Below are 16,588 nucleotides of genomic sequence, written 5' to 3'. Positions count from 1 at the left end.
ATTAAAAAAAACCCACTAATATCAGTACCTATCAGGCGCAAGTCAATGTAGCTAATTTTCTATATTACAAAAAAGGGTCATATGAAAGATTATGCCAGAATTAGAAGACACTGACTTCAAAATGATCTTGAAGGCTTGCTTGACTTTTAAAGATATTGATATTTTCAAAAATAAAGTCAGATTCAAAGGGACAAAGATCAAACAATACTTTAGTAGTATGTCAATTATGATTAGTTTCTTTTATCCTGTTTCTCAAGACTAAGGGTAGTTTTCCTCTTGAAATCAGTATTCATGCTTTGAATTGTTGTCTCATTAACTTGCTCTTTAGCTGTGGTAATTTTTAGATAATTATGTTGCCTGCTGTCCATCACAGTTTTATTTTATACACACCTTCATATAACTGTATCTAGCTGACCAGAAGAAATTGCATTATTTCCCCTTTACCTCAAAGCTTACATAGCGGCTTATGGAATCTTAGAATTTTACAAAACTCACTGGTAGCACATGCGTGTGCACACACACATACATAAAATTTATGATGGTGCTTCCAGTGGTGTTGAACTAGGGAAATGCTGTTCAACACTAATGACAAAATACCACAGTACACACATTTAGAACTCACTGCTGTATGTTTCTTTAAATGCAGATGTGATGCAGATTTAAAATCCATATTTGTGATGTCAGCAATCTGATTTTCTGACATAGGCTGAACAGTTTATTATTAATTCAAACTGGGGACAATAAGGAGGGTTTAACAGACTGCAGATTGTGCACATCACATTTCAATGGGATTTGGGCAACTAAGTCTTAGGTGCCTTTGAAAATCCAAGCCTTAATTGTTTATAGAGGTCCTACCTTTAGTCTGAAGTTGTTCCTAATTAGTAACTGGTATTCAAACAGAATACATAAAAATTACATGTTAAATATCCAAAGGCACTTCCAAGTAAATTTGTACTTCTAGATTTCTGTGGCAAAAGGTTCTCTAATGTCTTTTGCCCCCACTGCTTCCAGAACTTTACTCCTCTGATGGTTAGAAACCTTTGTCTAATTTCAAGTCTAAACTTCCTGATGGCCAGTTTATATCCATTTGTTCTTGTGTCCACATTGGTACTGAGCTTAAATAATTCTTCTCCCTCCATTGTATTTATCCCTCTGATATATTTATAGATAGCAATCATATCTCCTCTCAGCCTTCTTTTGGTTAGGCTAAACAAGCCAAGCTCTTTGAGTCTCCTTTCATAAAACAGGTTTTCCATTCCTCGGATCATCCTAGTAGCTCTTCTCTGTACCTGTTCCAGTTTGAATTCATCCTTCTTAAACATGGGAGACCAGAACTGTACACAATATTCCAGATGAGGTCTCACCAGTGCCTTGTATAACAGTACTAACAACTCCTCATCTCTACTGGAAATACTTTGCCTGATGCATCCCAAGGCCATATACCCCCCTTACTCTTCTCAGGAAGCTGGAGTACCGTGGTTGACCGGAGAGCGCTCTGCCATCGATTTAGGAGGTTTTCACTCAACCTGCTAAATCGACGCCCGCTGCATTGCAGCAGCGTTGATCTCCCCATAGCAAAGACCAGCCCTTAGACTGCTCACTGCCTCCTGGGACTTCCTTCTACCGTAGTCTTTCTTCAAGCCCTTTTCCACAGTTTCTCGCAGGGCTTACTGCACACCTACCTCTCCATGCCCTTCCTTCACTCTCTAGCAACTAGAGAGGGAGTGCAGAGTTCTGGGCCGCTCTCCCCTGGCAGCCGCTCTCTGACCTGGGCTTCCTCCCTTTATGCCAGCGGTTCGGCAACCTGCTGCATGCAGCCTGTCAGGGTAACCCACTGGCGGGCCGCAAGACAGTGTTTACATTGACTGTCCGCAGGCACGGCCACCCGCAGCTCCCAGTGGCCGTGGTTCACCGTTCCCAGTCAGTGAGAGGTATGGGAAGCACGGCCACACTTTATGCTCACCATCCAGCTCATTCCCCCACTTAGCTCCATCTTCATTCAGGCCAGGCCCAGGTGCAACCAGGTGCCTTAGCTTGCTACTTCCAGTTAGCCAGTGCAGGGTGCATACTGGTCATACCACACTGTTGTATTTCTAACTCACTAATACTCCCATTGACATCAGTGAGACTACTCATGAATATGCCATGAAAACAGGTCACAGGATCGGGCCCTAACTTAGTAACCTTCATCGGACACACCCTTCATCAGTATTTATTTTAAAAAGTAAAAAGAAAAGAAAAGTAAAGCAACAGATAATTAAAGTTGCATCCAGTGTGCTAATAACAAAAACACATAAAAGTGGGGCAAGGTGTAATGCAATTCATTTCCTCACATGAAAGAATGACCTCCATAACTCACTTTAAGCTCTGCCACTCATGAGTTATGGGTTATTCCTGTTCTGGTGAAAATAAATTCTATTACACCATCATCCATAGCTATGTATTTTTCCTCTCTACACGTAAATTTAAAAAGTGGGGGACACTCTCCGTCTTCCTGCATTATGTGCAAAGCAGACATCCTCCTACCATAATACTGTTTTTAAATTAAATGTTTTTATTAAGTGAAATATCCTATTTATGTATTCCATGACAAGATTTTGATTAAATAAAAAGTTGAATTTATTCTTGAGCTATTGCTACTGTTAATAAATTGCTTAATCTGTACTCCTGCATTTATGATGCAGGTTGAATCCTTGAATTCAATCAAACTTTGTGTTATGCTGAGGATCATTTATTATGGCATCAGTTTTCCATTATAAAACTCCAATTTTCAGTTGTTTATAACTCAGCCATGGACATTTTCTTTGGACTGAAACTTGGCACATTGTATTGCCAGGTCACTAACTATTATATTTATACTTTTTTTTAAAGGGACCTTTGTTATTCTTTGTTGTAGGAGAGTAATCTTAAAAAAAAAAGACAGTATTTTTCAGATGTTTCTTCTGCTCTTGTAACTATGTTATTGAAACTGACATTTTAAAGGCAATTTATCTACAATTCAGGAGCAACCATTTAATAATAGTCAAGTTATTCTGTCTATGGATGCTTCATGTGTAGAATCTTCTTTGGCGTTTAGACCAGCCTTTTTGAAATGTAGACAGAGTTCAATCCTGCAGGGTGCAGAGCACCCACTGGAAGGTTCTGGGCATCTGCAACTCCCACTGAAATGGATGGGAGTTGAAAGCACTTAGTACCCTGAAGGATAAGGCTCTTCATGTGACATTGGCACAGCAGGCCAAGAAAGCTGATGGCTTCCTAAATCATATAACACTGATATGATATTTACTAAAGTAGGCTTTCCGCTCTATAGAGTCAATACTCTGCAAAGTAAAGTTCTCAACAGGTCTTACTACAGTGTGCTAGTGTCTAAACATAGATATACAAAAGAACATAAGAATGGCCCTACTGGGTCAGACCAAAGGTCCATCTAGCCCAGAATCCTGTCTTCCAGCGGTGGTCAGTGCCAGGTGCCCCAGAGGGAATGAACAGAACAGGTAATCATCAAGTGATCCATCCCCTGTTAGTCATTCCCAGCTTCTGGCAAACAGAGGCTAGGGATACCATTCCTGCCCATCTGGGCTAATAGCCATTGATGGACCTATCCTCCATGAATTTATCTAGTTCTTTTTTGAACCCTTTTATGGTCTTAGCCTTCACAACATCCTCTGGCAAGGAGTTCCAGAGGTTGACTGTGTATTGTGTGAAGAAATACTTCCTTTTATTTGTTTAAACCTGCTGTCTATTAATTTCATTTGGTGACCCCTAGTTCTTGTGTTATGAGAAGCAGTAAACAACACTTCCTTATCTACTTTTTCTACACCAGTCATGATGTTGTAGACCTCAATCATATCTCCCCTTAGTCATCTCTTTTCCAAGCTGAAAAGTCCCAGTCTTATCAATCTCTCCTCTTACAGAAGCCATTCCATATCCCTAATCATTTTTGTTGCTGTTTTCTGAACCTTTTCCAATTCCAATATATCTTTTTTGAGATGGGGCAACCACATCTGCACACAGTATTCAAGATGTGGGTGTACCATGGATTTATACAGAGGCAACATGATATTTTCTCTATTATCTATCCCTTTCTTAATTATTCCCAGTAGTCCGTTTGCTTTTTTGACTGCCACTGCACATTGAGTGGATGTTTTCAGAGAACTATCCACAATGACTCCAAGATCTCTTTCTTGAGTGGGAACAGCTAATTTAGACTCCATCATTTTATATGTATAGTTGGGGTTATGCTTTCCAATGAGCATTACTTTGCATTTATCAACACTAATTCAGCACATGGGTAAAGGTGTTTAGGGGCACTAGAGACCCAAACGGCACTGAAATGTTATATGTGGGGAAACCGAACTCTCTTGGGCTCCTTTGAATCCTCTCAGAGACATGGGTTGACTTCCCTTATTGTAGCTGTGAAGCAGATGCTATCGCATAGCCACCTTTTCCCTCCACACTGTCCTTTGCATTGGCTTTGCGCCTCTCCTCACTTAGCAGCACCGAAACCCACTCAGACACATTTTGTCACTCATGCATTCTCTCTTATGATGGGATGAGCTATACCTTCTCTTGCCTCTTCTCTTTCCAGTCGATCCCAGTTCATATGCATATTTCCTTTGTGGCTCTGACTCCCTGCTTGCAGATGTTCTTCAGCCACCATTAGTCTCCCCCTCCATGGTCAGTATGTGAATTTTTCTTATTTCACTGGTTTGAGAGGAAAGCATGCCAAGCTGACTTGCTGCTCCCCTCATTACCAGCTGCCACTGAACTAGTCACAATTTGCTATTTGTGTTGTGTGATTGGTCATTTCAGTCACATACTATTTTTTGTTTGGTTTCAGAGTAGCAGCCGTGTTAGTCTGTATTCGCAAAAATAAAAGGAGTACTTGTGGCACCTTAGAGACTAACAAATTTATTAGAGCATAAGCTTTCGTGAGCTACAGCTCACTTCATCGGATGCATTTGGTGGAAAAAACAGAGGAGAGATTTATATACACACACAGAGAACATGAAACAATGGGTTTATCATACACACTGTAAGGAGAGTGATCACTTAAGATAAGCCATCACCAGCAGCGGGGGGGGGGGGGGAAGGAGGAAAACCTTTCATGGTGACAAGCAAGGTAGGCTAATTCCAGCAGTTAACAAGAATATCAGAGGAACAGTGGGGGGTTAGGTGGGGGGGAGAAATACCATGGGGAAATAGTTTTACTTTGTGTAATGACTCATCCATTCCCAGTCTCTATTCAAGCCTAAGTTAATTGTATCCAGTTTGCAAATTAATTCCAATTCAGCAGTCTCGCGTTGGAGTCTGTTTTTGAAGCTTTTTTGTTGAAGGATAGCCACTCTTAGGTCTGTGATCGAGTGACCGGAGAGATTGAAGTGTTCTCCAACTGGTTTTTGAATGTTATAATTCTTGACGTCTGATTTGTGTCCATTCATTCTTTTACGTAGAGACTGTCCAGTTTGGCCAATGTACATGGCAGAGGGGCATTGCTGGCACATGATGGCATATATCACATTGGTAGATGCGCAGGTGAACGAGCCTCTGATAGTGTGGCTGATGTGATTAGGCCCTATGATGGTGTCCCCCAAATAGATATGTGGACAGAGTTGGCAACGGGCTTTGTTGCAAGGATAGGTTCCTGGGTTAGTGGTTCTGTTGTGTGGTGTGTGGTTGCTGGTGAGTATTTGCTTCAGATTGGGGGGCTGTCTGTAAGCAAGGACTGGCCTATCTCCCAAGATCTGTGAGAGTGATGGGTCGTCCTTCAGGATAGGTTGTAGATCCTTGATGATGCGTTGGAGAGGTTTTAGTTGGGGGCTGAAGGTGATGGCTAGTGGCGTTCTGTTATTTTCTTTGTTGGGCCTGTCTACATAGAGTGCTTCCGCCGACGTGCACGAGCTGAAATTGTGGAAAAGCAGCATCGCTTACCCCATAACCTCAGCCATGCAGAACACAGTGCCATCCACAGCCTCAGAAACAACTCTGACATCATAATCAAAAAGGCTGACAAAGGAGGTGCTGTCGTCATCATGAATAGGTCGGAGTATGAACAAGAGGCTACTAGGCAGCTCTCCAACACCACTTTCTACAAGCCATTACCCTCTGATCCCACTGAGAGTTACCAAAAGAAACTACAGCATTTGCTCAAGAAACTCCCTGAAAAAGCACAAGAACAAATACGCACAGATACACCCTTAGATCCCCGACCTGGGGTATTCTATCTGCTACCCAAGATCCATAAACCTGGAAATCCTGGACGCCCCATCATCTCAGGCATTGGCACCCTGACAGCAGGATTGTCTGGCTATGTAGACTCCCTCCTCAGGCCCTTCATTACCAGCACTCCCAGCGATCTTTGAGACACCACTGACTTCCTGAGGAAACTACAGTCCATTGGTGATCTTCCTAAAAACACCATCCCAGCCACTATGGATGTAGAAGCCCTCTACACCAACATTCCACACAAAGATGGACTACAAGCCGTCAGGAACAGTATCCCCGATACTGTCACGGCTAACCTGGTGGCTGAACTTTGTGACTTTGTCCTCACCCATAACTATTTCACATTTGGTGACAATGTATACCTTCAAATCAGCGGCACTGCGATGGGTACCCGCATGGCCCCACAGTATGCCAACATTTTTATGGCTGACTTAGAACAACGCTTCCTCAGCTCTCGTCCCCTAATGCCCCTGCTCTACTTGCACTACATTGATGACATCTTCATCATCTGGACCCATGGAAAAGAAGCCCTTGAGGAATTCCACCATGATTTCAACAATTTCCATCCCACCATCAACCTCAGCCTGGACCAGTCCACACAAGAGATCCACTTCCTGGACACTACGGTGCTAATAAGCGATGGTCACATAAACACCACCCTATATCAGAAACCTACTGACCGCTATTCCTACCTACATGCCTCTAGCTTTCATCCAGATCATACCACTCGATCCATTGTCTACAGCCAAGCTCTACGATATAACCGCATTTGCTCCAACCCCTCAGACAGAGACAAACACCTACAAGATCTCTATCATGCATTCCTACAACTACAATACCCACCTGCTGAAGTGAAGAAACAGATTGACAGAGCCAGAAGAGTACCCAGAAGTCACCTACTACAGGACAAGCCCAACAAAGAAAATAACAGAACGCCACTAGCCATCACCTTCAGCCCCCAACTAAAACCTCTCCAACGCATCATCAAGGATCTACAACCTATCCTGAAGGACGACCCATCACTCTCACAGATCTTGGGAGACAGGCCAGTCCTTGCTTACAGACAGCCCCCCAATCTGAAGCAAATACTCACCAGCAACCACACACCACACAACAGAACCACTAACCCAGGAACCTATCCTTGCAACAAAGCCCGTTGCCAACTCTGTCCACATATCTATTCAGGGGATACCATCATAGGGCCTAATCACATCAGCCACACTATCAGAGGCTCGTTCACCTGCGCATCTACCAATGTGATATATGCCATCATGTGCCAGCAATGCCCCTCTGCCATGTACATTGGCCAAACTGGACAGTCTCTACGTAAAAGAATGAATGGACACAAATCAGACGTCAAGAATTATAACATTCAAAAACCAGTCGGAGAACACTTCAATCTCTCTGGTCACTCGATTACAGACCTAAGAGTGGCTATCCTTCAACAAAAAAGCTTCAAAAACAGACTCCAACGAGAGACTGCTGAATTGGAATTAATTTGCAAACTGGATACAATTAACTTAGGCTTGAATAGAGACTGGGAATGGATGAGTCATTACACAAAGTAAAATTATTTCCCCATGGTATTTCTCCCTCCCCCACCCCCCACTGTTCTTCTGATATTCTTGTTAACTGCTGGAATTAGCCTACCTTGCTTGTCACCATGAAAGGTTTTCCTCCTTTCCCCCCCCCCCCCCCCGCTGCTGGTGATGGTTTATCTTAAGTGATCACTCTCCTTACAGTGTGTATGATAAACCCATTGTTTCATGTTTTCTGTGTGTGTATATAAATCTCTCCTCTGTTTTTTCCACCAAATGCATCCGATGAAGTGAGCTGTAGCTCACGAAAGCTTATGCTCTAATAAATTTGTTAGTCTCTAAGGTGCCACAAGTACTCCTTTTATTTTTTGTTTGTTCTCCAATTGGCTGATTCTCATGCTCATAGATCTTTCAAGATCTGTGTATGAAATTTTCCAGTACAAATCCCCCTACGTATAAATACCACCCACCCCCCTCCTGGGGATAAAGGATATTTTGAACGGGTTTAAAAAAAATGTTTTAAAGTAAAATATTAAAGTGTCTTTTAAAGAACATGTACCATTTTTAACTACCATTGCTTAACAACAATCTGCCTCTTTCTTGAATTTCCCAAATATACAGGTTATCTGGCTATGGAAAAGACCCATCCCGCTTACTCTCACTAGTGCAGTATTTTATGCTGTACAGTGTGACATGCTAACATACGCAAGTGTTCTGTTTAACATGTCAAGAGCCAAAGTCAAAAGTGACTAAAACATATTATTTAATAAAAGATGCTGGACAATAGAACTGGCAGTATCTGTATTGGATGCAGGAGGAGTAAACATGAGAGTACATGTGACACCATGGAAGAGTGTGGGCGTGACTATGGTCTGCTAGAGCACATTCAAAGCTGTTGTGTCTAATTTTACAAAGTGCAAGGGGTGGTGTAACTTAAGTTGAGTATGTCTGTTTAAAAGCATGATCCAATGCACATTGAAATCAATAGGAGTCTTTTCATTGAGTTCAGCTGGATTTGAATCAGGTCCAAAGGGAGCATAAGTAACGGCAAAACTGATTCATGGGAGGTGGCAGAAAGCACATGCAGCTTCTGCATTGTAACACCACCATGAAGGTATTTTTTCCCAAAGACAAATGAGAAAAGTAGAAAAGATGTTTTCTGGATAGCATCCATGAACATCTTTGTTATAATATTAAAGGTGCACATAAGATATTTGCAGACACAAACCATTTCAGTTTTGCCTTCCCAGTTGGCCTCCCCTTGATATTTTTGCTGGTATCACTGGGGTGTAGACAAACAACATGGCATTTAGATTGCAATTCATACCTTACTTGATACATTGATGTAACAGAGCGCTCCACCTGTCATGAAAATGTAGGTTTCTCCTAGATTCCACTGGTTGGTTGTGCCACTCAAATGTGTAACTTACAAGGGTCTCATATGGCCTGTACTACCTCACACCACTGATTCCAATCTAGCCATTTATGTTTGTTACTCCAGAGCATCATCAGAGATTAAGTAATGGTTACATATTTCTGTCTGATGAAAAGCTGTGCACTTTGCCCTCTTACTTTCTTGATTTGTGCTTGTTTCCTGTTCCTCCATTAAAACTTCTTTCCATCATTTACACACTTTGCTGCCATATTTACCAATTAGTCAATAAATGTAGTCCTCTAAGTCAAATACCATATAAAATTATAAATAAAAAATATCCCTTACTTTTCAACAATTGTAAGCAGTTAATTTAATTCCTTCATTAAATGAGCCACCCTAGTTTGTCAGAGATTTCTGTTTTTGAATAGAATCATAGAATCATAGAATCATAGAATATCAGGGTTGGAAGGGACCCCAGAAGGTCATCTAGTCCAACCCCCTGCTCAAAGCAGGACCAAGTCCCAGTTAAATCATCCCAGCCAGGGCTTTGTCAAGCCTGACCTTAAAAACCTCTAAGGAAGGAGATTCTACCACCTCCCTAGGTAACGCATTCCAGTGTTTCACCACCCTCTTAGTGAAAAAGTTTTTCCTAATATCCAATCTAAACCTCCCCCATTGCAACTTGAGACCATTACTCCTCGTTCTGTCATCTGCTACCATTGAGAACAGTCTAGAGCCATCCTCTTTGAAACCCCCTTTCAGGTAGTTGAAAGCAGCTATCAAATCCCCCCTCATTCTTCTCTTCTGCAGACTAAACAATCCCAGCTCCCTCAGCCTCTCCTCATAAGTCATGTGCTCTAGACCCCTAATCATTTTCGTTGCCCTTCGTTGTACTCTTTCCAATTTATCCACATCCTTCCTGTAGTGTGGGGCCCAAAACTGGACACAGTACTCCAGATGAGGCCTCACCAGTGTCGAATAGAGGGGAACGATCACGTCCCTCGATCTGCTCGCTATGCCCCTACTTATACATCCCAAAATGCCATTGGCCTTCTTGGCAACAAGGGCACACTGCTGACTCATATCCAGCTTCTCGTCCACTGTCACCCCTAGGTCCTTTTCCGCAGAACTGCTGCCGAGCCATTCGGTCCCTAGTCTGTAGCGGTGCATTGGATTCTTCCATCCTAAGTGCAGGACCCTGCACTTATCCTTATTGAACCTCATTAGATTTCTTTTGGCCCAATCCTCCAATTTGTCTAGGTCCTTCTGTATCCTATCCCTCCCCTCCAGCGTATCTACCACTCCTCCCAGTTTAGTATCATCCGCAAATTTGCTGAGAGTGCAATCCACACCATCCTCCAGATCATTTATGAACAATAATAAACAAAGCCTCTTTAAGTGTTTCCTTATAATAACCAAAATCACCTTGAGTTTTTGAGGTTCTGTGCTCTAGGGCTATTGGAATCCAAACTGAACACAGAATTCTAGATAAGCTCTACCTGGTGTTTTGATTTGTACTCTGTCCCTTTGCTGACACATCCCAGTATCCTGCTTGCCTTTATTATTGCAGTGATACACTGGGTCGATGGCTCCAAGGATTTTTTTTTATAGTAACCAATAAATCCTTATCCTGGGTCAGTACACTGGGTCTAAAACATACTCTAAAATTTGTTATTCCTCCTCACACCTCTTGTCTTTTTTTAAATAGTTGCCTGCATTAAACAGCATTTTCCATTTACTGACCCTGTTAACTAAAAGCTCAAAATCTCTCTGCATCTGGTTGTCTTGTTCCTCCTTAGTGGACACAACTCTGCTTTTGGCCTTATTAGCAAACTTTTCTATTTTACATACCATATTCTCAATAAAATTATTTGCATAATGCATCTTCCTGACAAAGGTCAACTTAATATCTTAAGTGAACTTAATATCTGGTCTTCTCCGTTGCTAACCTCTTTTGACTGAAGAAATTCAGTGAGAATTGCTTATTTCCCTTCTCTGAGATACTCTGCTATACATCAAAGTATTTTGCATTCTGTGGAGCTGATTGTGCAGAAGTGCTGAGCATCTGCCACTCCCATGGACTTCAGTTAAATTTCTTGGTGCTCAGCACTGCTGAAAGTCAGGCCCCATATCATGACTTCCTAGCTTAGCCTGTCATTTTTGGCATCAATTTTACCTTGTGCTTTTTCAAAATCTGAGGACCAAATTATTCCTCTTAGGGACACAGGCTCTGAGGGAATGGGGTAGTACAGAATGCAACGTGTGTGATTTGAGGTGTCTGAAGACATTATGCCAGCACCAGGGCAGAAGCAGGCATAATATCTCCAAGAGTGCTGTGTGGGAGCAAATTCATCAGTGAGTCCTGCTGTATCTTTAGAAAAAGGATATCATGCAGTCCTTCTAGCGTAGCTCTTCAAAGCACAGTAGTCTGCCAGTGGGACACCCAACAACCCAGTCAAATGCTTATGGGAAATTTTGCAGGGTCAGCAATGCTAGTACCTCCTCTGCTGGTCTCAGGCTGCTCAGGCAGACAAACTACTGTACTGCTATCTCCCTGCAGGGGAATTCTAGTGTCAGGAAGGGTTTCCTTCATCACTCACCTCCTCTTCTCTTCAAACCAGCATATTTGGGACAGGACCTAACTGGGGCCAATGGTGCATTATAACTGATGAATCTAAGCATTGTCCCAGACACTGAGAGTTCAAATCCAACCCAAGGCAGAAATCGGAAGTTTTAAAAAAAAAATAATCCCAGCACATGTGAGCTAAGGTGGCCTTGATTTTGCCTAAAGTACATTCTGTATTTCTCATATCATCCATATCAGTTTGATCGCTGAAGAATTCCTGTGCTTTATTTAAGAAAAATCTCCTCTCAAACTCATGCAGGGTATTTCTAGTAGAATTATGCTATTCAAGGTATTTCACCTAAAATCATGGAATGTTGTTTCTAATCTCCTTTGTTGCAGTGAACAAAACAGTCTCTGACTGCTTTAGTATTTGCATAGCTGATATTTAGCTTCTCTCTTTTAAGCCTCCTTTGATTTAGCTTGTAAGTTGTTTCCAACAATGTACAACAAATACAGCACCTCAGGATCTAAGAAGTCTCTGTCTACTTAATAGTAATTTTAAAATGAAACAGATTTTATGTTTTTCACATACGTAATTTCAGCTTCTCATCTTAGTGTGTAAGGATTGTTTTTATTTTTGGCTCTTTTCTCACTGCACCTTCTGGGTACTGGGGAAGAGAGTATTAAAAATGTGACAGAGTTAATAATAGATCACTACAAGGACATTATCTATTCCACCAACCATCTAGCATACAGCAGTGAACATAATATGACAATAAAGCATTTATCTTGTCCTTATTTAAAGGATGGTGGTTTCAAAACAGAGATGACTGTTACTCGATGGACTAACATTATCTGTCCTTCCTGTTTCTGATAGTTATTTTTTCTGTTCTCAGACAGCAGGATTTCAGGAGATTCTGACTGAAATTGAAATTTTAGCGTTGATTGTGGGATGTTTATGTCACGACCTTGACCACAGGGGAACCAACAATGCCTTCCAAGCCAAGTAAGTTTTCTAATTCTTATTACTTTAATTTGTTTCCCTTCCATATCAGAGCAAAAGGTGACAGGGGATAAAGAATGAAGCATTAATTTCAGAGCTTCTAGGCCAAGGCCAAGTATTCCTGTGCTTACATGTAATGAGGGACTATCCATCTTTATAATTCCCTATTTTTTTTGGTAATTGCTGACTTGCCCTTTGTGTCATGCTGTTGATTTGGGTTGCCCCTTGTGAACTAACACCTAATATAGAAATGTAATGCCAAACATTGATGATCCCTCCAGTCAAGGTATCTGCCAGCTAGAGACCTGCCGACACCAATCATGAGAAGCATTGCAAATGCCCCAATCTCTCTTTGGCTGGTATGTTGGAATCATTGTGAAACCTTTTCCAGTTATTTAATATATTTCAATAAAAGCAGGTAAAACTGAAGCCCTGTGTCCACAAAAGGGTGACATTCACTCCACCTGCATAAAGCCCAAGTTTACAATCTTTGGTATGTGGAATGGTTGCCACCAACCTAAAATTATGGTGCGGGGATCTGTACAATCTGATGCGACAGTCATTCCAGCCTAACTCTGTCACACCAGCTGTGCAGAGTACTGGGGCCACTGGTTCCATATAAACACAAGTATGTGGCTTCTCTTCTGGCCTACCCCAATGAAACTATGGGGCTGGCTTGGAGACTTCTGGCATGGTACATAGAGTGTGAGACGGCACCTCTGTTAGGCCAGCTGGTTGATGGATACGTTATAGAGCTTGTGTGTTAGACTTTCTATTCAGATTCTTATCTGTTAAGTGGAATCTTGCACCTGCTGTACAGATCCCAGTGAATTTCACTCTAAAAGGAAATCTAGTTTAGGGGTCCAGGGCCTGATCCTGCAATCCTTACTTACACAGTTATGCTCTACTGCCTCAAGCAGTTCCCTCCTCCACGCAATTGCTGGTAGAGGCAGTTTAGTGTAGTGGGGGGAGAAAGGGTTTATTCCCTTTCTTTTTACTTGTGGTGATAAGGAGGTTCCTTTGATCAAAGGGCATATCTCTCCTTTCCCACCCCCACCCCTGCCATCCAGGTTTGGAAGGGGGCAGGAAATCTCCCATTACAACATCCCAGCTGAGCTCTGCAATGGAGCTGTCAGATAGATGTCTAATCCAGGACCTATATTGTTTCATTGGCTCACTGACAAAGGAAACATGATCATCTGCAGATAACCAAAATCCAAAAAGATCGGCGTTTTGTGGTCCCTGGGCCGCAGCATGGTTTTGTTTCTCTGCCGTGCTGCTAGTCCTGTGGACCAAAGGGAGAGGTGGCCAGCTCCACAGCTATTTGAAAGCCAGAGAGCTGTTGTGCTAACTTATTCCCCCTCGACACATTTTTGTGCAAAAAAGGAGCACGTGTGGCACAGTGTGTAGTGTAGATTGACTGTTTTGTTTCTTAGGGCAAATTGCCTCATTACATTCCACCTGGGTTAATGTTTCTGATGCACCGAGTTAGCATTTCTTTAAGCTGCTGTTTCCTCAGCTGCTGGTACTGCTGTTCACTCTCAATGAAACAAATGACATTGTCTGGATTGTCACTCGCCAAGGCAAGAAAAATCAATTGCACTGCTCAAGAGACAGCACTACTGGTGCAAAGGTTACAAAGTACCACCAGTTGCTTTATACTGCTGGAGTCTTGATGAGAAGCAGAAAAAATGGAAAACTGTGTAAGACAAATGGAAAAATTTTGCTGATTGATGTTCATGTTCCTAATTCACAAAAATAAGACTTATGTAGGATTTAAATCCCTATAGACTCAGGCTCTGATTAACCTAACCATTTCTCTATTTGAATGTTTATTGGCACGTAATGTTTCTCTTGGGAAGTTTGAAATACAGGATTTTAGCACTTGAATGCTGTCACTTCCAGTACAACTGACAACTGAGTACAAAGAGGATACTGTGTTTTTCTAATGCCATAAAGAAATTATTGAAGACATTTAAGAGAAGACATGACACATAGATAAAATATCCCTGAAAACAGAATCTGTACCTCTCATAACAGCAGCTATGATTTATTCTTCCAAGCTTACTTATAAAGTTAAGGATCACATTTTCCCGTTTTATCTTACTGCTGCACACCAGTGTTTTGTGTGATGAAAGATCAAGAGGTATATGATGGAAGCAACATCAGAGTTCTCTGAAATTGCTCTGTTAGTACACCTCAGCACTGTTTTCTCTAGGGATGATGTTTCCCACTTATCCCCCTCTCTATTACAGCTGCCCCTGATGATTAAATATCAGTATGGTACAGCTTTGTAGTATATGCTACTAAGAGACACCTGCTATTCGTTTCTAGCATAATCTCTTATACTCATTTCTTTGGAAAGAAAACCCATCTTGTCGCTTTAGGCTGGGTCCCAGAAGTGAAATACTGGTGAACATTAATCTATTCTGACAGTCCAATCCCATTCCTCTCCACCTTCCAACAATTCTCAATTTCATAATTACATTTCACAGTTTTTCTTCCTTCAAAATTTCATCTTAGAACTTTTAAACTGTATGCTACATATATTGCAACTAGCTTTTATAAAAAATAACCATGATTAAAAATATATTCTAAGAATGTTAGACTTTTATGGTTTCTACTTCTGTTTTTACTTCCTCTCTTTCTTCTTAGTATTTTTAAAATCACTCTGGTGTAGCCCACTGCAGGGACAGCATTTTAACTACCCTTGAGGCTCTTTTACAGCAGAGTTTTGCAAATGCCTGCTATATACCATTGTTATTATATGTATTAGGGACTGGCTTGGTACAAAGGTAGAGTAAAAGGCAATCCTTGCCCCACTACATATATTACATGTCTGTGACTGTGTATATGAGAAACACCACTGCAATATATGTAACATATACAAAACATCACCTAATTTGGAAAGAAACTAGTCTTACTCTTAAAAAAAAAAAGGAGTACTTGTGGCACCTTAGAGACTAACAAATTTATTTGAGCATAAGCTTTCGTGAGCTACAGCTCACTTCATCGGATACATTCAGTGGAAAATACAGTGGGGAGATTTATATACACACACAGAGAACATGAAACAATGGGTTTTATCATACACACTGTAAGGAGAGTGATCACTTAAGATGAGCTATTACCAGCAGGAAAGAAGTGGGGAAGGAGGAAAACCTTTTGTGGTGATAATCAAGGGGGGCCATTTCCAGCAGTTAACAAGAACGTCTGAGGAACAGTGGGGGGTGGGGTGGGGAGAGAAATAACATGGGGAAATAGTTTTACTTTATGTAATGACTCATCCACTCCCAGTCTCTATTCAAGGCTAAGTTAATTGTATCCAGTTTGCAAATGAATTCCAGTTCACCAGTCTCTCGCTGGAGTCTGTTTTTGAAGTTTTTTTGCTGAAGAAGGATAGCCACCCTCAGGTCTATATCGTGTGACTGGAGAGATTGAAGTGTTCTCCGACTGGTTTTTGAATGTTATAAGTCTTGACGTCTGATTTGTGTCCATTTATTTTTTTACGTAGAGACTGTCCAGTTTGACCAATGTACATGGCAGAGGGGCATTGCTGGCACATGATGGCATATATCACATTTGTAGATGCGCAGGTGAACGAGCCTCTGATAGTGGGGCTGATGTGATTAGGCCCTATGATGGTGTCCCCTGAATAGATAGATATGTAGACAGAGTTGGCAACGGGCTTTGTTGCAAGGATAGGTTCCTGGGTTAGTGGTTCTGTTGTGTGGTGTGTGGTTGCTGGTGAGTATCTGCTTCAGATTGGGGGACTGTCTGTAAGCAAGGACTGGCCTGTCTCCCAAGATCTGTGAGCGTGATGGGTCGTCCTTCAGGATAGGTTGTAGATCCATGATGATGCGTTGGAGAGGTTTTAGTTG

The 16,588-nt window shown here is 41.7% G+C and overlaps 1 protein-coding gene across 1 annotated transcript in view; it reads left to right on the top strand.

Annotated features, from left to right (window-relative positions):
• PDE11A (phosphodiesterase 11A) overlaps positions 1-16,588 on the top strand; it is a 244,679-nt gene that overhangs the window by 177,382 nt on the left and 50,709 nt on the right. The window contains 1 exon segment of the mRNA XM_038422222.2: positions 12,601-12,710. Within this exon segment, the coding sequence (XP_038278150.2) occupies positions 12,601-12,710 (110 nt within the window).

This window comes from Dermochelys coriacea, chromosome 11, assembly GCF_009764565.3.
Source record: "Dermochelys coriacea isolate rDerCor1 chromosome 11, rDerCor1.pri.v4, whole genome shotgun sequence".
NCBI lineage: Eukaryota > Metazoa > Chordata > Testudines > Dermochelyidae > Dermochelys > Dermochelys coriacea.
Note: the sequence above shows the minus strand (reverse complement) of the source record. Positions and strands in the feature narration are given on the sequence as shown.